The 22,073-nt window shown below is 46.8% G+C and overlaps 1 protein-coding gene across 9 annotated transcripts in view; it reads left to right on the top strand.

The window, feature by feature from the left end:
- LOC130283977 (nuclear factor 7, brain-like) overlaps positions 1 to 22,073 on the top strand; it is a 168,709-nt gene that overhangs the window by 66,064 nt on the left and 80,572 nt on the right. The window contains exon 1 of one of the 9 annotated variants that reach the window (XM_056533804.1): positions 17,311 to 17,763. The exons of 4 other annotated variants lie outside the window; for them this stretch is intronic. In XM_056533804.1, coding sequence (XP_056389779.1) covers positions 17,559 to 17,763 — 205 coding nt within the window. In that variant the 5' untranslated portion in view covers positions 17,311 to 17,558. Of the gene's footprint in view, positions 1 to 17,310; positions 17,764 to 18,313; positions 18,332 to 20,673; positions 20,688 to 22,073 lie in introns of those variants that run through there. 4 more of the 9 variants (XM_056533814.1, XM_056533815.1, XM_056533813.1 and 1 more) reach the window with 4 other exon arrangements.

The following is a 22,073-nucleotide window of genomic DNA, read 5'->3' as shown; positions in this document are numbered from 1 at the left end:
ACCCCCCCATATGTGACCCCATTTTGGAAACTACACCCCTCACGGAATGTAATAAGGGGTGCAATGAGCATTTACGCACCACAGGTGTCTCATAGATTTTTGGAACAGTGGTCCGTGAAAATGAAAAATGTAATTTTTCAGTTTCTCAGCCCACTGTTCCAAAGATCTGTCAAACACCAGTGGGGTGTAAATGCTCACTGCACCCCTTATTAAATTCTGTGAGGGGTGTAGTTTCCAAAATGGTTTCACGTGGGGGGTGGGTCCACTGTTCTGGCACCATGGGGGCTTGATAAATGCACGTGGCCCCCTGACTTCCGTTCCAAACAAATACTCTCACCAAAAGTTCAATGGCGCTCCTTCTCTTCTGAGCATTGTAGTGCGCCCGCAGAGCACTGTTTGTGTGGTGTGTGTGGTCTGTCTGGTGGTGTGGTATAAATGTAGGGCATCAGTATCTGGAAGTGCGGTGTGTATGTAGGGGGTCTGAGTCGTGCTGTGTATATGCAGAGGTAGTGTCTGGCAGTGGCTGTGTATATGTAGAGATCAGATTTATGCAATGTGTGTATACAGGGGTCAGTGTCTAGTGGTGTATAGGTAGGGGTCAGTGTCTGGAAGTGCTGTATGTATGTAGGGGTCAGTGTCTGGCGGTGTGTATGTAGGGATTGGATTTATGCGGTGTGTGTGTGTATATATAGTGGTCAGTGTCTGGTGGTGCGGTACATATGAAAAGGTCAGTGTCTGGTGAATATGTATGGGCTGGTGGTGTGGTGTATATGCAGAGGTAGTTTCTGGCAGTGTAGTGTTTTTATATAGGGGCCAGTGTCTGGCGGTGTAGTGTATATAAGAATAAAGTAATAAACCTTTAACCCCTTAAGGACCAAGGACGTACCGGTACGTCCTTGGTCCTGCTCTTCTGATATAACGCGGGGTTACACAGTAACCCCGCGTCATATCATGGCCGGCCCGGCGTCATAGTGAAGCCGGGACCCGCCTCTAATAGCGCGCAGCGCCGATCGCGGCGCCGCGCGCTATTAACCCTTTAGCCGCGCGCTCAAAGCTGAGCCGCGCGGCTAAAAGTGAAAGTGAAAGTTCCCGGCTAGCTCAGTCGGGCTGTTCGGGATAGCCGCGGCTAATCGCGACATCCCGAACAGCTGACAGGACAGCGGGAGGGCCCCTACCTGCCTCCTCGCTGTCCGATCGCCGAATGACTGCTCAGTGCCTGAGATCCAGGCATGAGCAGTCATCCGGCAGAATCGTTGATCACTGGTTTCTTATGAGAAACCAGTGATCAACATAGAAGATCAGTGTGTGCAGTGTTATAGGTCCCTATGGGATAACAATGATCAGTATAAGAGATCAGTGTGTGCAGTGTTATAGGTCCCTATGGGACCTATAACACTGCACAAAAAAAGTTAAAAAAAAAAGTGAATAAAGATCATTTAACCCCTTCCCTATTAAAAGTTTGAATCACCCCCCCTTTTCCAATAAAAAAAAAAACCACAGTGTAAATAAAAATTTAAATAAACATATATGGTATCACCGCGTGCGGAAATGTCCGAATTATAAAAATATATCATTAATTAAACCGCTCGGTCAATGGCGTGCGCGCAAAAAAATTCCAAAGTCCAAAATAGTGCATTTTTGGTCACTTTTTATATCATTTAAAAATGAATAAAAAGTCCTATCAATGCAAAAATGGTACCGTTAAAAACTTCAGATCACGGCGCAAAAAATGAGCCCTCATACCGCCCCATACACGGAAAAATAAAGTTATAGGGGTCAGAAGATGACAATTTTAAACGTATTAATTTTCCTGCATGTAGTTATGATTTTTTCCAGAAGTGCGACAAAATCAAACCTATATAAGTAGGGTATCATTTTAATGGTATGGACCTACAGAATACATATCAGGTGTCATTTTTACCGAAAAATGTACTACGTAGAAACGGAAGCCCCCAAAAGTTACAAAACAGCGTTTTTTTTTTCAATTTTGTCGCACAATGATTTTTTTTCCCGCTTCACCATAGATTTTTGGGCAAAATGACTGACGTCATTACAAAGTAGAATTGGTGGCGCAAAAAATAAGCCATCATATGGATTTTTAGGTGTAAATTTGAAAGAGTTATGATTTTTTAAAGGCAAGGAGCAAAAAACGAAAATGCAAAAACGGAAAAACCTCCGGTCCTTAAGGGGTTAATCGTGGCACTGGGGTCACTTGTGTGAGTAAACAAAGGCTCCTCACGAAGGGGTAGACAGGTGAGTGTTTGCCAGACACTTCCAGTCTACCCCGGTGTAGTGTATATGTAGAGGTAGTGTCTGGCAGTGTGGTGTATATGTAGGGGTCAGTGTCTGGCGGTGCGGTATGTATGTAGATGTCAGTGTCTGGCGGTGTGGTGTATAGGTAGGGGGTCAGTATCTGGCAGTGTGTGTGTATATGTAGGGGTTAGTGTCTCGGGGTTAGTGTCTCGCGGTATATGTAGGGATTGGTGTTTGGTGGTGCGGTGTATATGTATCTGGCAGTGTGTGTATATGTAGGGGTCAGTGTCTGGCAGTGCAGTGTGTATGTAGGGGTCAGTGTTTGGTGTTGCATTCTATATATAGGGGTCAGTGTCTGGCAGTGCGGTGTATATGTAGGGGCAGTGACTGGTGGTGTAGTATGTATGTAGGGGTCAGTGTCTTGCTGTGCGGTTTACATGTAGGGGTCGGTGTCTGGCAGTGCCATGTGTATATAGGGGTCAGTGTCTGCCGGTCCGTATATAGGGGTCAGTGTCTGGCAGTGTAGTGTATATGTAGAGGTCGGTGTCTGGCGGTGCGATGTATATGTATGGGTTGGTGTCTGGCGGTGTGTATATAGGGGTTGGTGTCTGGCGGTGTGTATATAGGGGTTGGTGTCTGACGGTGCTGTGTATATGTAGGGGGTCAGTGTCGTGCTGTGTATTTGTAGGGGTCAGTGTCGTGCGGTGTGTATATAGGGGTCAGTGTCTGGCAGTGTATATGTAGGGGTTAGTGTCTGGAGGTGCTGTATGTATATAGGGGGTCAGTGTCTGGTGGTGCAGTGTATATGTAGGGCTCAGTGTCTGGTGGTGCGATGTTTATGAAGGGTTCGGTGTCTGGCGGTGCAGTATACATGTAGGGGTCGGTGTCTGGCGGTGTGCGTGTCTACAGATGGGGCGTGATGGCCACCACGCCCCCTCCCATAGACTTGCATTGAGGGGGTGGTGTCATGAGGGGCAGGGCTATGATGTCACGAGCTCCCGGTGCCAGCTCCAGCATTCAGAACAGTTTGTTCCAAATGCTGAGAAGCGGAATACCCCTTTAAGTAAGCTTCATTGTACTATTTGTTATGCTTGACAAAGGCACTTAGCCGAAACATTGCACATGTATTTGGTGTGGAATAAACTTGAAGCCTTCCTTTGATTTCCGGATTTCTGGCGTTTATTTTGCAGTAACCATTCACTTCCTCGGATTAGTACTGCATATTAACCCCTTAAGGACTGAGCCCTTTTTCGCAATTCTGACCACTGTCACTTTAAGCGTTAATAACTCTAAAAGGCTTTTACCGAATATTCTGATTCTGAGATTGTTTTTTCGTGACATATTCTACTTTATTTTTTCAGCGTTACTTGCATCCTTTCTTGGTGAAAAATCCCAAAATTTCATGAATATTTAGCATTTTTCTAACTTTGAAGCTCTCTGCTTGTAAGGAAAATGGATATTCCAAATACATTTTATTTTTCTTCACAAATACAATATGTCTACTTTATGTTGGCATCACAAAATGGACATATTTTAACGTTTTGAAAAAATTAGAGGGCTTCAAAGTAGAGCAGCAATTTTCAAAAATGTCATGAAAATTGCAAAATCTGAAGGGACAGATGTTACAGAACTACAACTCCCAGCATGCCTGGGTGGTCTAGGCATGCTGAGAGTTGTAGTTTGGCAACATCTGGAGGGCTACCGTTTGGGCACCACTGTAACAGTGGTCACCAAACTGTGACCCTCCAGATGATGCAAAACTACAGCACCCAGCATGCCCAGGCAGCTTTTGGCTGTCTGGGCATGCTGGGAGTTGCACTCCGGCCTTCCTAGTGGTTGCCACAGTAAAGATCACATTGCTTTCACTTTCATTTCTCCCCCCCACCGTCGATTCAATACCTGAGCCGTGATCTCCGCTGGATGTCTGCGACGATCGCCGGGCCCCCACGCATCTGGTCCTCAGGTAAAGGCCTCCATCTACAACCCCCCCCCCCCCCCCCCGTTCTGCCTGACAACCAGGGGTGGGCAGAATGGGGGGGTTTCCATGGCAACCCCCGGTCCTGCGCTGCCATTGGTCAGAACTCAGTTCTGACTAATGGCAGGGGATAGGAGGAGATCGCAGCACTGCGACCTCACTCCTATCCCTTAGGCTGATCGGGGCGGTCACTGACCACTCGGATCATCCCTATTTTCCGGGTGATCGGGTCACCAGAGAACCGATCAGCCCGGAATTGGAGAAAATCGCTTGTCTGAATTGACATGCGATTTTCTCCGATCGCCGACATGGGGGGGGGGGGGTCTCAGGACCCCACTGGGCGATGTGCCGGGGTGCCTGCTGAATGATTTCAGCAGGCATCCCGATCCGGTCCCCAACCGGCTAGCGGCGGGGACCAGAATTCCCACGGACGTATCCGTACGCCCTCAGTCCTTAAGGACTTTAAAACAGGTTAAACACGATGCGAGAACAGCCTGAAATGAGCTCCTCATGATAATTGGTCGGCGCCTTTACTGGGGGTGGACTCAGTCTTAGTGCACAGAGCAGCAAATGGAGAAGCATTCTGATTGGTTGCTATGGGCACAGGCTTGTCCCAGCACCCACATCACATACACAGAACTTAATGGACTTCAACCTATATTTAATGGCACAGAGTGGGCATTTTAAACCTGGTGTCAGGATTTATCATGTACAACTTGTGAAAATATGTTCTAAAGTGGCACAGATTGTCACACAGCCAAGGCCAATCAAGACCTGGTATATATAAAAGCCAGCAATGTTGTGGCGTGAGCTGTGTGTCATATTTATCATTCCATCAGTGGCACATGGAATGAGAAATGTAGCCCTATGTGCTGTATACAGCCTTCAATAGCACACGGCTATGGTTGGGACGTTGTATGCCTTGTAGCCAGCCAGAAAAGTGTTTAAGTTCACATATCACAGAAAAAAATAATGCTTCTACCCGGTTTCCCCGAAAATAACACAGTGTCTTATATAATTTTTTGCTCCCAAAGATGTGATAGGTCTTATTTTCAGGGGATCTTATTCTTCAATGAAGAAGAAACCACAGTGTTCAGTGGATAATTTATTCCTTGCAGCCCTCCCCCCCCCCCCCCCCTTAGCATCATCCACGTGCCATGGATTGAATCCACTGGTACAGAACAGGGGTGAGGCTGGGGGGGGAAGAATCCAGTGGGACTCATGAGTCTCGTCTCCTCCTCTCATCACCCCCCCCCCCCCCCCCCCCCCCGTGTGTCTGTACCTCACATTGCCTGCCTCACTTTCACAGAGCGAGGAGCAGGCGGCGGCTACCGTAGTCCTGGTGTGACGGCGCAGGCTCTGAATGACGAGTGATGTCCCCCTGCGCAACGTCAGGGGCGTCACTCATCATACAGAGAGCCGGCCGCCGCAGCTCACTGATTGAAAGTGACCGCGCGTTGCCTAAGCAGCTCTGGTTGCGCTGCGGCCACTCAATGAGTTGCGTGGTGGTGCCTGCTGCTAAGGTACAGAGAGGTCCGACATTGATTTTTTATTTTGTGGTGGGGTTATATTGCGGGAGGCCTTATATTTAGCCAAAATCCAAAAAGAACAATAGGTCTTATCTTCGGGGAAAGACGGTAGGTGTTACACACTGGTAATAATCTTTATTTTTTCAACACTTAGGTAAGTGGCCCAACCGTGTTTAACCCCTTAAATTCATCAAAATGCATATTTTTTCATCCATTTATTACTATTGTTCTTTTCAGCAAAAACACAATCTAGATTTTTTTTTTTCTGAATTCGATTGTTCCCAAATAATATTCAACATTTATGTATAAAAAAAACTGTTTACTGCAGAGAAATAAGAGAAGATTTATTAGTCATCTATCATCTATAAGAAAATGCTCGAATAAGAAACCAACTTCAGTGAATAAGAGGCTGCCGAATAAGAAACCAACTTTAGTGAATTACAAGTTGCCAAATAAGAAACCAACTTCAGTAAACAAGAAGCCAACTTCAGTGAATAAGAAGCTACTGAACAAGAAACCAATTTCAGCCTTGTTATGTAGGGTTATTTGCTGTGCACATAGGTGAAGTTCAGAGGACATTTGGTCTCAAAACTACAACTCCCATCATGCCCGGACAGCAGCAGGATGAACCCTGCACCTCATACACACAGATGGGTCTAATCCCTGTCACAGGCTCCATCAGCCGCCATTAATAAAGAATTTGAATATAATGTATTTCAGCGCTTGAGTAGGACTTGAGTAGTATACTTTTTTATAAAGAGCAAATAAAATGTTTTGTATCTATAACATAAATGTCAGTATATATGTACTTACACGTGTATTAAGATTTATTCTATAGCTGTAATTCTTATGGATTCATATATTGTACTGATGAGAGATGCTAAAAAATGAATAGATACAAGTATAAGATCATGCACTTTACTTATTAGTTTAAAACACTTATTTTCCAAGCAAAGTGCACTCGCTCCATAATATATATTGGGAGGATAATATTCTAATTCCTGCTCGATTTTGAGTATAGCAAACGTAAGTGTAGTCCGTAATTCCAATATACCGGCCCACACCTGAAAAAAGGTTGGGGTGGGGGGAAGAGAATATAGTCCTGAAAAAAATGTGTCGATATGGGGCAGCAGCACCCCTATACTTGCAATGCGAATAGTCAATCTGTAACTTTAGATGTATTGAATGTGAACAGAACTCCCCGTAGTATCCAGGGAGGGCCCGTCTAAGGTCAGGATCCTGTTGATATGATGTTCGGCTGAGAAGGGAGACTGCCCCTGCCGGTAGCATCTCTCATTAATTTCTAACGATAATTTGTTTTCCCTTAGTCCTAACTGTGACACAGATGGGGTATTCCGCCCCCTGTGGACTGGTTAGGACCGGTGGGAATTTTATTGACAACCTTAAATAAATGTCTAGTCCCTCCCCCCCGATATATAGTAGGAAAGAGCCCCACCCCCTTGTGTAATTACAAGTAGAAGAAAGAAACAAATAGACAGTAAGGGAGGAGTTGTTGTGCCACTGTTCGGACTAAGGGAAAACAAATTATCGTTAGAAATTAACGATTCCCTTACGTCCTAACCAGTGGCACAGATGGGGATTTAGCAAGTAGATACCCCCCATGGGAGGGCACTCATGCCTGGCGGAGGATAATACCGACCGCCCAAATGAGGAATAGCTAGCTATTCTAGAATCTACTCTATAGTGAGAGATGAAAGTGGAGTGAGAACTCCAAGAAGCTGACTTACAGATGAGTTCCAAAGGAATTGAGCGTCTTTCTGCAAAAGAGGTAGCTACTGCTGTAGTAGACTGAGCTTTAACAAATTCAGGGGGCTCCAGACCATGGGACACATGAGACTCCCGAATGGCTTTCTTAATCCAGCGACTAATAGTTGGTTTGGAAGAAAAAAGGATAAGAAGGTTTTCATCCTTACGGAATTCCTTGGATTGATCCAGGTAGATCCTGAGACATCTTGACAGATCAAGGGTGCGAAGGCCTCTCGTAACTTCCGAGGAGTGGAGCGGAGCTAACACAGGAAGAGAAATAACCTGGTTGATATTAGTAAATGTTGGCACTTTAGGAATAAATGTGGGCAAGAACTTAAGAAGAACCCTATCCGGGAGGAACTGAATATAAGGCTCAAAGGCGGAAAAAGCCTGGAGTTCTCCTATTCGTTTTGCAGAAGTGATGGCCAACAGAAAGGTAACCATAAGTGTAAGGAATTTTTAATCCACCTCCTCTAAAGGCTCAAAGGGAGGAGACGATAACCCCCTGAGCACGACCGATAAATCCCAAGCAGGGATAGGTCAAATAATTGTAGGTTTAATTCTAGAGGCTCCTTTCAGGAACCTTCTAATTAGGGGGTCTCAAGAAAGAGACTTGTTGAGGAAAGCTGAGATAGCTGATACTTGCACTCTTAGTGTGGAAGGAGAGAGTCCTTTGTCCAATCCATCTTGCAGGAATTGCAGAATGGTAGGATCTTTTGGAGACAGTTGGCGTAGCCGACACCAGGATGAGAATGTGTTCCATATTCTTCCATAAGATCTAGTTGTAGCTTTAGATCTGGAGTGCGACAATGTTCTCAAGACCGACCCTGAGAGCCCTTCTACTACTGGAAGGGACCGATCAACCTCCAGGCTGTCAGGTTGAACATTTGTATGTTGGAGCAGCTGTGAGTGTCCCCTGACACTTTTGCATGCTCTGGGGGAAGCCTCCAAAAATGACCCTGACTCATCTGAATGAGTTGGGTGAACCAAGCTCTTTTGGGCCAATATGGAATGATGGCTATCACAGAGGCTTGGTCCCGCCTGATTTTCATCAATACCCTCGGGATCAAGGAAACAGGAAGGAAGATGTAGGCCAGCCTGAACCTCCAAGGAATTGACAGAGCATCTACTGCCAAGGGATTGTCCTCTCTGTAGAGGGAACAGAATCTGTCCACCTTGGCGTTGAACCTCGTTGCCATGAGATCGATCTCTGGCATGCCTTACCTGAGCGTGATCTGATGAAAGATGTCTGGATGGAGACCACTCTCCGGTTGGAAGGTCTCTGGTCAGGCGATCTGCTATCATCGGGTGGCCGATGCTGCTGCTAGAATGCTTTTCACATATAGCGCTCCACTGGCATAGGTATATAGAAGCGCTGCACTGCGAGGCTACATTATACATGCGCTGCAGGGGGTATATTTTCATTAATGTGTCTGCGGGGGTCATATCTAATGCGCTGCTGGGGGCCTAGATATATAGGCTATATATCTTGCCCCCACAGAGCTTTTAATATAGATATAACCTCCTGCTACTCCCAATGTTAATTTTTAAATCTCCCGCTTGGAGCCCTGAATGGCTCCTCAGTACCGGCCATTTCAGGGCTCCCCGCGGGGGATTCAAAAATGAAAGTTAAAACACACTATACATCGCAGGGTTGCGGACCATGCCGCCCGTTCCTCTGCTTAATTACTTCAGATCGCATGGGGTCTCAGAAGTGAAACCCGGTGCGATCAATCCCTCAGCCCCTGTACTACAACCCCCATCATGGAACAGACTCTGTTCCATGATGGGGGTTGTAGTTCAAACACTAATGTAGCCTCCCTAGCTGTCTGCAGACTCCTGCAGCCAGGGAGTTACAACTCCCATCATGGAAAAAAGTCTGTTCCATGATGGGAGTAGTAGTAGTCCCGGCTGTGGGAGTCTGTAGGCAGAGGTGTTCGGCCATACATGAGGGATAACGGGTCTTAATGGATGAATATTTATTAAGCCGTTAGCACCCGTAGTTTGATCCGTTATTACATGTCCGTTTTTACACAGAAAACAGACGTTTAATAACGGATGAATGCTCATAGTGTGAAAGCAGCCTTACAGCCTTGCCCTGAATATGAGGGGCAAAGTGGAAAAGAGCCAATCTGATATTCGAGATTCGAGGATAATAACTTCTCCTGGGGAGACCAAGTCCCTTGGACTGTTTTGTCCAGAAGATGCGCTCCCCAATCTACAAGGGGCGTGTCTGTGGTAAGTATGATCCAAACAGGTTGGATCAGAGATTTTCCGTCCTGAAGGTGAGCCCACCAACGTAGAGAGGACCAGATTTGAGGAGACAGGGAGTGCACGGAATTCAGTCTCTTCGGAATGTGATCCCACTTGGCTAATACTTGCGACTGAAGCGGATGTAGGTGCCACAAAGCCCAGGCTACCGTTACCGCTTCCGCTGTTGCAGACATTAGTCCCAAAATTTTCATTAGATAGCGGAGAGTTACCCGCTTGGGAACTAAGAGAGATTGGGCTGTGTCCTCTACCCGTAGCTTTCTTTCGGGAGTTAGATGAATAGTCATCGCCACAGAATCTATCATAAAACCTAGGAATTTCACGGACGTGGCTGGTTGAAGATTGGATTTGTTCCAATTGATTATCCAGCCTAGTTGATGGAGAAAGGACACAGCAGTCTGAATATGTTGGGAAAGGATCGCTTGGGAGGAGGCTTTGAGAAGCCAGTCATCTAGGTAAGGGACTATACACAGTCCCTGAAGTCTTAGTGCGGCCACCACGGAAACTACTACCTTGGTAAAGGTATGTGGGGCTGAAGAGATCCTGAATGGGAGGGAGACAAACTGGTAGTCCCTTAGAACTCTCTGAATTTGAACACTGATCCTTAAGAATCTTCTGGACCCAGGGTGGATGGGGATGTGAAGATAAGCATCCTTGAGTTCCAATGTTGCCAGGAAATCCCCTGGCATAAGAAGATTGATAACTGACTGAATTGTTTCAATTCATCCTCAGATATCCTGTGACTTTGGGAACCAGAAACGCTAGAGAATAGATGCCCAACCCCTGCTCTTGAGAGGGAACTTCCTCCAAGGCACCCTTTTGGAAATTTTCCAGAATATAGGCTTCCAAAATATTTTGCTTGTTGGAAGGTAGAAATCTGGTCCTTACAAATTTGTCCAGAGGAGTATTCTCCAAATCCACTCTGTACCCTTCCGCAATAATTCGAAGGACCCAGGGATCTTGGATATGGGTTCTCCAAGCATCTAGGAAATGGTGGAGACGTCCACCAACAGGAAGAGATGGATAGGGAAGTGGGGACAAAGTGGGAACAATGGCCAGTATCCAAGAGCCTCGAGCAGGCCCGTAGTCAGGGCGTTGAGGATCTTCCACCCTTGGAGCCCCTGGGGTGTCTACCATCCCTTTGCTTTTGGGACCCCCTAATCTTTCTGGGGTTTGGCTTCAGAGCCTGATCTGGCTCCATACCTTTTCTATTGACCGCAAAAGGACTGCTGAGGAAGAGATTTCCTTTTCCGATCAGACAGTCCCTCCATAATGCGGTTGAGCTCAATCCCAAAAAGAATGCCAGGCTCGTAGGTCATGGCACACAAGGTGTGCTTAGAGGAGGTATCAGACCTCCAAGGCTTAAGCCATAAGGGGCGACGCCCCGTAGAGGAAAGGGCCATGGACTTAGAGGCCAACTTAAGCTGTTGAGGGGTGGCATCACAGGAAGTCAACGGCTAAACTAGCCGTCTTACAAGAGGCTAAAATGTCATCCCTAGAGACCCCTTGGTCTAGGTCAGACTGAATGTGAGAAAACCTGTTTCTCAAGAACTTAGCCACCTCAGAAGAGGCTATCGCCGCCGAGACGGTGGAATAAGTGCGCCAGAAAGCGCAATCGGCCTTACGGTCCATGGCATCCTGGAGGCTAGAGCCATCATCCGAGGGTACCAAGGTCCGTTTGGATAATTTAGAGATGGCCAAATCCCCCTTGGGCACAGGTCCCCAGGAAGATACTTGGTCTTCCTGCAACGGGAACATACTCTTGAAGCGCTTGGTAAGCACACAACCTTTCTCTGGCTTTTTCCATTCTGTCTTCATTAAAGACAGAAGGGAATCGTCTGCTTAAATGGCCTAGGGCCCTTAGAGGCAAACGTAGAGGCTTCACCCCCTTTGGCATCATGGTCCCCCGACCTGATAGACCTTAGCAGCCACTGTGTTTTCTCCTGGAAGAAAAAATACTGAAATTTGTCTTCTTCCTCTGATGAAGAAGACTGGCAGTCATCACGGCTGCTTCCCCGGACACCTCCATCGATCTTGGTGGCGAAGCTGGTCTTGAACGCTTAGAGGACACCATCTGCTTCAGCTCATCAATGGAAGCTCCCCTCAAATTCATATTAGAGGACACAAAATCTTTGACCCAGACAACCATGTCCTGGATAGTGGGTTCCTGCTGGGTCTGGTATCTGGCACAGCACGAGGAACAGCAAGAAAACTGATAGTTGTCCTCTAGCAAGGTCTGACAGTCATGGCACTGTAAGTGCTTTCTTTTGGAGGTCGACTTCTTGGCAGGAGCCTCACGAGACCCATCAGCAAACAACCTGCTCTGGAAAATAAGAGCAGTTAAAAGATAGGAAGGGGAAGAAGGAGAAAATATGTTAATCCAGAAAAAGGCTTTACCACAAGGAAAGCAGAACAAGGATACAAAGTCGCAGAAATAGCAAAGCTATAGGCAGCAAAGTACAAATAGCAATCCTAGGCAAGTAGGCTGAAAAACAGGGACTACAGCTCAAGGAGGCCGCCAGACCCTACTGAGCTGATTTAAATAGGGCTCAGGTTAATCAGCTCCTCCCACAAGGGGAGGAAGTAACAAAAATACAAAAAAAATCTTAATATCAAGAATACCAACTAGTCATGCTACACAATAGCAACAGGAGAGGAAGGGGTTAAAACCCCTACCTCTAAACATAAAAAACTTATGTATAAAACAAAGGTACAGTAAGAATGGCCGAAGAGCTGGAAGTGACGTCAGACGCCGCCATCTCAGACCCGCCCCCTCCCTGGAGCACAGTGCGCGCTTTACAGGCAGGAAGCCAGCAACTTACAGTGAGAGACGCCATCTCCTCCCCCATGTGGAACGCAGCGCAGGACGCCGTGCTTGGAGGAGAAGCCTGCAGAAAGCAAGAAGACCTGTAAAGGTTAGAGCATACATTTTTGCACCAAAAAACTGCCAGGTAAAGAGAAAGAGGGGCTAGGTAGGTACATAGCCCAAGGAGTCAACAATAAGACAAAGTATCATATAGAAAAAGAAAAAAAGGGGGGTCCTGATTTAGAAATAGAACGGACACCCACCACCAGTCATAACCTCTGTCCGGGAGGACAGAAAAAAAACACAAGGGGGTGGGGCTCTTTCCCCCTATATATGGGGGTGGGGGGTCTAGACATTTATTTAAGGTTGTCAATAAAATTTCCAAAGGTCCTAACCAGTCCACGGGGGTGCGGAATACCCCATCTGTGCCACTGGTTAGGACGTCAGGGAATACCTCACTTACCAACGGATGTGGTTCAGAAAAAAGGTTTGAGTGACGTCACTACTGGGAACCAAGAAGGACAAAAATAAATCTTTTTGTCATTCTTGGTTCCCAGTAGTGACGTCACTCAAACCTTTTTTCTGAACCACATCCGTTTTACTCCAGGCAGGGTAAGTGAGGTAGAGATGCTACCGGCCGAGGCAGTCTCCCTCCTCAGCCGAACATCATATCAACAGGATCCGGATCTTAGGGCTGGTTCACATCACGTTTTCTCCCATACGGGAGTGCATACGGCAGGGGAGAGCTAAAACCTAGTGCTCCCGTATGCGCCCCCGTATGTAATTCATTTTGCGCCGTATGCGCTTTTTCCCCGGATCTAAAACTGTGGTCAACCACGTTTTTAGGTCCGGTTGTAAAAGCGCATACGGCGCAAAAATAAGCCGACCGGACCGAACTTTTCACTCCGGTTGGCTCATTGAAATGAATTACATATGTGAGCGCGAGGTTTTTGCTCTCCCCTGCCGTATGCGATCCCGTATGGGAGAAAACGTTATGTGAACCCAGCCTTAGGATGCATGCACACCACGTTTTTGCAATACAGTTCCCCTATCAGGTTTTTGATGAAAAAAGTATTCCTCAAAACCTGACTAAACTGTATCAAAACGTGTGTACACATTTTAACCCATATACGGTTGAAAACCGTATACTGTTTGAAAAATGATTTCCGGTTGCATCCGTTTTTTAAGAAAAAAACATATACATTTTTAACTTTTCACTCCATTTTGAATAAAGTTTCACTTGTTTGATTGAAATTCCAAGAAAAAAAAGTGTGCAAAGTCAAAAACCGTATGGTGAAAACCTGATGGAACCGAACGCACATACAGTTCTGTACGGTTCCCATTGACTCCCATGTTACAAAAAACTGTATATGGTTTAATACAGTTTTTCAACCAGACCAAAAAACGTGGTAGACTACAGTTTTGGGTACGGGTAAAAAAACGGACAAAACTGTATGAGATGCAAAACTGACTAAACTGGATGATGCGTTTGACATACAGTTTACAATGTTAAGTCAATGCATTCAGTTTTGTATACAGTTCCATACGGTTTTTAACTTGAAACCGTATATGGGAACTGTATAACAAAAACGTGGTGTGCATGCTCCCTTAGATGGGGCCCTCTCTGGATACTACGGGGAGTTCTGTTCACATTTAATACATCTAAAGTTAACGATTGACTATCCGCATTGTAAGTATAGGGGTGCTGCTGCCCCATATCGACACATTTTTTTCAGGACTATATTCTCTTCCCCCACCCCAACCTTTTTTCAGGTGTGGGCCGGTATATTGGAATTACGGACTACACTTACATTTGCTATACTCAAAATCGAGTGAACTTGCCAAACTTTCTATCTGAAATTGTTGCTATTGTTTTTATGTTTCCTTCCCTATCCACACTTATATAGTAAGGGCCCATTTTAGGTAGTTTAGGTATTCACCTGTATCCCTTCCCCCTTATCTTGGTGACCTTACAGTAACCATGATGTCATTTTGAGAGATCTTTTTTATATGATTATTTAGTAAAAGTTATATTTTATCCGACCTAATTGGTGTGTTCCTTATGTAATATCCATATACTCAAAATCGAGCAGGAATTAGAATATTATCCTCCCAATATATATTATGGAGCGAGTGCACTTTGCTTGGAAAATAAGTGTTTTAAACTAATAAGCAAAGTGCATGATCTTATACTTGTATCTATTCATTTTTTAGCATCTCTCATCAGTACAATATATGAATCCATAAGAATTACAGCTATAGAATAAATCTTAATACACGTGTAAGTACAGTGACCCCCCGACCTACGATGGCCCCGACATACCATATATATACAGTGACCCCCCCGACCTACGATGGCCCCGACATACCATATATATACAGTGACCCCCCGACCTACGATGGCCCCGACATACCATATATATACAGTGACCCCCCGACCTACGATGGCCCCGACATACCATATATATACAGTGACCCCCCGACCTACGATGGCCCCGACATACCATATATATACAGTGACCCCCCCCGACCTACAATGGCCCCGACATACCATATATATACAGTGACCCCCCGACCTACGATGGCCCCGACATACCATATATATATATACAGTGACCCCCGACCTACGATGGCCCCGACATACCATATATATACAGTGACCCCCCGACCTACGATGGCCCCGACATACCATATATATATACAGTGACCCCCCCGACCTACGATGGCCCGACATACCATATATATACAGTGACCCCCCCGACCTACGATGGCCCCGACATACCATATATATACAGTGACCCCCCGACCTACGATGGCCCCGACATACCATATATATACAGTGACCCCCGACCTACGATGGCCCCGACATACCATATATATATATACAGTGACCCCCCGACCTACGATGGCCCGACATACCATATATATACAGTGACCCCCCCGACCTACGATGGCCCCGACATACCATATATATACAGTGACCCCCCGACCTACAATGGCCCCGACATACCATATATATACAGTGACCCCCCCGACCTACAATGGCCCCGACATACCATATATATACAGTGACCCCCCGACCTACGATGGCCCCGACATACCATATATATATATACAGTGACCCCCGACCTACGATGGCCCCGACATACCATATATATACAGTGACCCCCCGACCTACAATGGCCCCGACATACCATATATACACAGTGACCCCCGACCTACGATGGCCCCGACATACCATATATATACAGTGACCCCCCGACCTACGATGGCCCCGACATACCATATATATACAGTGACCCCCCCGACCTACGATGGCCCCGACATACCATATATATACAGTGACCCCCCGACCTACGATGGCCCCGACATACCATATATATATACAGTGACCCCCCCGACCTACGATGGCCCGACATACCATATATATACAGTGACCCCCCCGACCTACGATGGCCCCGACATACCATATATATACAGTGACCCCCCCGACCTACGATGGCCCCGACATACCATATATATACAGTGACCCCCGACCTACGATGGCCCCGACATACCATATATATATATATATACAGTGACCCCCCGACCTACGATGGCCCGACATACCATATATATACAGTGACCCCCCGACCTACGATGGCCCCGACATACCATATATATACAGTGACCCCCCCGACCTACGATGGCCCCGACATACGATCATTTCAGCATACGATCACTCTCAGAGGCCATCGCATGGTGAAGGCAGCATCAACACACGATGCTTTTGTATGTCGGGGCCATCGCATAAACGGCTATCCTCCAGCGCAGACTGCTTCAGCTGCCCCCGGATAGCCGTATACGGTGCCCCGTGAGCTCCGCTGACGATCACTTACCTGTCCTCGGGGCTCCGGCGCGTCCTTTTCGGGATCCTCTGCATCGTCGGCGCTCTCCATCGTCGTCATCACGTCGCTGCGCACGCCGTCCCGTCATCCCATAGGAGCGGCGTGCGTAACAACGTGATGGCGGCGACAGAGAGCGCGGATGTCGGGGAAGCAGAGGCCTTGCCGGAGCGTCGGGGACGCGGAGACAGCAATGGACGGTGACATCCAGGGCAGCGGTGACGGTCCGGAGCGGCGGGGACAGGTGAGTATAACCTCCAATACCAGAGGTCTTCAACCTGCGGACCTCCAGATGTTGCAAAACTACAACTCCCAGCATGCCCGGACAGCCGTTGGCTGTCCGGACATGCTGGGTGTTGTAGTTTTGCAAAATCTGGAGGTCCGCAGGTTGTAGACCACTGTCCTATACTTTACATTGCACGGATCCCTCAACATACGATGGTTTCAACAAACGATGGTCCATTTGTAACGGATCACCATCGTATGTTGAGGGACCAGTGTACATATATACTGACATGTTATAGATACAAAACATTTTTTTTGCTCTTTATAAATAAAGTATACAAGTCCTAATCAAGCGCTGAAATACATTATATTCAATTTCTGCATACTGTTGTGGTGTGGTTACCAGGGGATTCCACCCGTATATTTTTAGCAGCATCAGTAGATTAGTATAAACATTTTGCGCCATTAATACAGAGTGATGAGGAGACATAGATTCTATTGGTAAATATCTCTGTAGTGAGCCCTGAGCCTCTGTTGGACACCGCACCGTCTGTGTACACTCGTGTGACACCTGTGGGCTGGAGGCCGCCATTGCACCGCTTTGTGAGGAAGAGAAAAGACTACAGCTCCCAGCAGTCCCCGCTCGCTTTGTGAAGGCGGCGCATGTGCAGTGGAGATCTCGCGGTACAGTTGCCGGTACTCTGCACTTTCTCCCTGTACTGTCCGCTCTCCCGCCCGTTACCCGCTCTCCAGGCGCCCCTTGTGTGGTGTGAGGTGATCGTTTCCAGGCCCCCCGCCGCCTGTACCCGTCTTTCCCGCGCTCTCCCGGATCACGTGTTCCCGCCGTTATGGCCTCCACAGCGCAGCCCGAAATCTCCTCAGAGCTGGAGAAGAAAGAGGTGACCGGGGAGGAGGCGGACAACAACCCCGAGGAGCCCATGGACGAGGAAGACGACGAGAACGATGATGGGGCAGACGACGGGGACGTGGAGGAAGATGTGGTCGTCCAGATCGGGGCCACCTACTCGTGCCGGAGGCAGGACGGGACCTACCGTGAGTGATATATATACTGCTATATACTGCCCCTATATATACCGCTATATACTGCAGGACGGGACCTACCGTGAGTGATATATATACTGCCCCTATATATACCGCTATATACTGCAGGAATGGACCTACCGTGAGTGATATATATACTGCCCCTATATATACTGCAGGACGGGACCTACCGTGAGTGATATATATACTGCTATATACTGCCCCCATATACACCGCCATATACTACCCCTATATATACCGCCATATACTGCAGGAATGGACCTACCGTGAGTGATATATATATACTGCTATATACTGCCCCTATATATACTGCAGGAATGGACCTACCGTGAGTGATATATATACTGCTATATACTGCCCCCATATATACCGCCATATTCTACCCCTATATATACCGACATATACTGCAGGAATGGACCTACCGTGAGTGATATATATATACTGCCCCTATATATACACCGCCATATACTGCAGGACGGGACCTACCGTGAGTGATATATATATACAGCTATATACTGCCCTTATATATACTGCTATATACGGCAGGACGGGACCTACCGTGAGTGATATATATACTGCTATATACTGCCCCTATATATACCGCTATATACTGCCTCTATATACAGCGCCATATACTGCAGGATGGGACCTACCGTGAGTGATATATATATATACTGCCCCTATATATACACCGCCATATACGGCAAGAAGGGACCTACCGTGAGTGATATATATACTGCCCCTATATATACCGCTATATACTGCAGGACGGGACCTACCGTGAGTGATATATATACTGCTATATACTGCCCCTATATATACCACTATATACTGCAGGACGGGACCTACCGTGAGTGATATATACACACACTGCTCCTATATATACCACCTATATACTGCAGGACGGGACCTACCTTGAGTGATATATATTGTGCTATATACTGCCCCTATATATATATATATATATATATATACACCACTATATACTGCCCCTATATATACCGCTATATACTGTAGGACGGGACCTACCGTGAGTGATATATATACTGCTATATAATGCAGGGCGGGACCTACCGTGAGTGATATACTGCCCCAATATACTGCTATATACTGTAGGACGGGACCTACCGTGAGTAATATATATACTGCCCCGCTATATACTGCAGGACGGGACCTACCGTGAGTGATATATATATATTTATTAGGGATTGACTGATTATCGGTTTGGCCGATATTCACGATTTTGGACGTTATCTATATTGGCAATTACCTTGCCGATAATGCCCTGCCCCCGCAGCGCACCCACCGCACCGGCTAAAGACTGCCACCACCGCTGCCCCATTGCCTCCCCCCATCCCCGGTTTTATAATTACCTGTTCCCGGGGTCTGCAATACTTCTGGCTCCTGCGGCGTCCTGTGTTGCGCTGTGTAATGACGAGTGACGTCCTCAACGCGACATCACGGTCAGTGCGCACAGTGACAGCTCAGGACGCCGCCGGAGCCAGAAGTAGCGCAGACCCCGGGAACAGGTAATTATAAAACCGGGGATGGGGGGAGGCAATGGGGCAGCGGCGGTGGTTGGACTCAGGACCGGCAGGGGGAGAGAAGTGGGTGGCGGCGGTCTATGGCACCGCAAAAGCCGCTGCAGTTCATTGATTTAAAGCGCCCGCTTTAAATCGATGATCTGCAGTGGCGTCCCAGTTGGGGGCGGCTAAATAGCCGATAACTTATACAGGCATATCGGTATAAATTATCGGCTATCGGCCTTAACCTCCACAGATTATCGGTATCGGCCCTAAAAGATCAATATCGGTCGATCCTATATAGGGGTGTATATATACACCCCTATATACTGCAGGACGGGACCTATTGTGAGTGGTATATACTGCTATATACTGCCCCTATATATACCGCTATATACTACAGGACGGGACCTACCGTGAGTGATATATACTGCCCCTATATATACTAGGGATGTAAGAAAAAATCGATTCTCGCGATAATCGCGATTTTTCATTTGCCGATACAGAATCGATTCAAAATATTTTTGAATCGATTCTTTTAGGGATATGAAATTTTTCTGCGGACGCCCGTATCTTACCTGCCAACGAGCCCGCGGAGCTCCGGTACAGTCCGGTACAGGTGTTGGGTCCCCGGGCTGTATTCTTCTTACTTCCTGTTAGTCCGGCACGTCACATGGAGCTTCAGCCTATCACCGGCCGCAGCGATGTCCCGCCTCCGCTGGTGATAGGCTGAAGCTCCATGTGACGTGCCGGACTAACAGGAAGTAAGAAGAATACAGCCCGGGGACCCAACACCTGTACCGGAGCTCCGCGGGCTCGTTGGCAGGTAAGATAAAGTGCGTTTTATTTTATTTTGCAGCCCGGACGGGATAACATGAGAAAAGTGTGCACCGGAGTACTAGATCGCCGCTGTCAAAGCTGACAGCGGCGTCTATTGGGATCTATGAATGCTCCCAGGTGGGCGATATATCGGGATATATCGCGATGTATCGTCACCTAGACTGGTATCGCGATTCGAATCGAATCGCCAAATTCTTGGCGATTCACACCCCTAATATATACCCCTATATACTGCAGGACGGGACCTACTGTGAGTGGTATATACTGCCCCTATATATACCGCTATATACTACAGGACGGTACCTACCGTGAGTGATATATACTGCCCCTATATACCCCTATATACTGCAGGACGGGACCTACTGTGAGTGGTATATACTGCCCCTATATATACCGCTATATACTGCAGGACGGGACCTACTGTGAGTGGTATATACTGCCCTTATATATACCCCTATATACTGCCGGACGGGACCTACTGTGAGTGGTATATACTGCTATATACTGCCCCTATATATACCGCTGTATACTGCAGGACGGGACCTACCATGAGTGATATATACTGCCCCTATCAGGGGTGTGGAAATTTAAAAAAAAAAAACTACTTGTCCAAGGGACTAAAGCGGAACACAATCTACTTGTCCCTCAAGAAAATCTACTTGTCCTGGTAGATAAAATAATTTCCACCAAAGTAGTCTGATCCCCCCCCCCCCCCACTAGACCACCAGGGATGGATATAAGATCCCTTTAGACACTGCTGACAGCGGTGATCTAATGGTTAATAGGCGATCGCAGTATGCCAGGTTATTAGCGGAGGGAGAGCTGTAGATCCTCTTACCCCTGAGCCAAGCCCAGAAAAGTCTAGATGTAACTTTTTGATCACCTTATAAAACATTTCTCATATGAAGTGACCAAAAATGAGCAATTCTGGACTATTCACCGTTCACCGTACGGTTTAATTAACATTATATTTTAATAGTCTGGACATTTCCACATGCAGCGATACCATATATGTTTATATTTGTACATTATTTTTATTTAAAGAAAATTGGAAACTTTTATTAGGACAGGGGCTTATTCACATATATACGCACTTTTTAAAATATTTTAATCACTTTTTTTCTCAATAGGGACTTATGTGTTACTAGGGGGGGGGGGGGGGTTCTGCTTCTCCAGTTTATATGCTGCATTTTGTGTCAGAAAATGCTGGAAGTTGCATTTAGTTACTAGATAACTACAACTCCCAGCATGCCCTGATACAGCCTATGGCTCTGCAGCTGACCCGAACCAAAACTACAACTCCCAGCATGTTACACTTTATAGTTCTACAGTTTAGGTTATGGTCCAACATGCTGGGAGTTGTAGTTTTGGTTCGGGCTTGTTTGCGTGCATCCGTGGGGCTCTTGGTTGGCGGGTGAGTATGAAGGGGAGGGGGATTCTGGGGGTGCAATTTAGTGCGGGTGCCACTAAAAATAAATAAAATTAGATGGCACAACTGCCCTAATGCCCGTCCGCTCCTATACAAAACATTCATGCATACACATATCATACATACACCGGCCACTGCCCCCATATCATACATACACACACACACACCCACCACTGCCCCCCCCACATCATACATTACATACATACACACATACACTCACACCATACATATACACCATACATATGCACATATCATACATGCACCAGCCACTGCCCACATATACATATACACACACCCCTGCCACTGCCCCCCCACATCATACATTACATACACACATACACTCACACCATACATATGCACACATCATACATACATCTGCCGCTGTCCCCCCCCACATCATACATCACACTTAGACATTATACATACATCATACATTACATACACATCACACATAGACATCATACACACATACACTCACACCATACATATCCACCAGTGTTTCCCAACCA

The sequence above is a fragment of the Hyla sarda genome, chromosome 8 (genome assembly GCF_029499605.1).
Source record: "Hyla sarda isolate aHylSar1 chromosome 8, aHylSar1.hap1, whole genome shotgun sequence".
NCBI classification, from domain to species: Eukaryota; Metazoa; Chordata; class Amphibia; order Anura; family Hylidae; genus Hyla; species Hyla sarda.
Note: the sequence above shows the minus strand (reverse complement) of the source record. Positions and strands in the feature narration are given on the sequence as shown.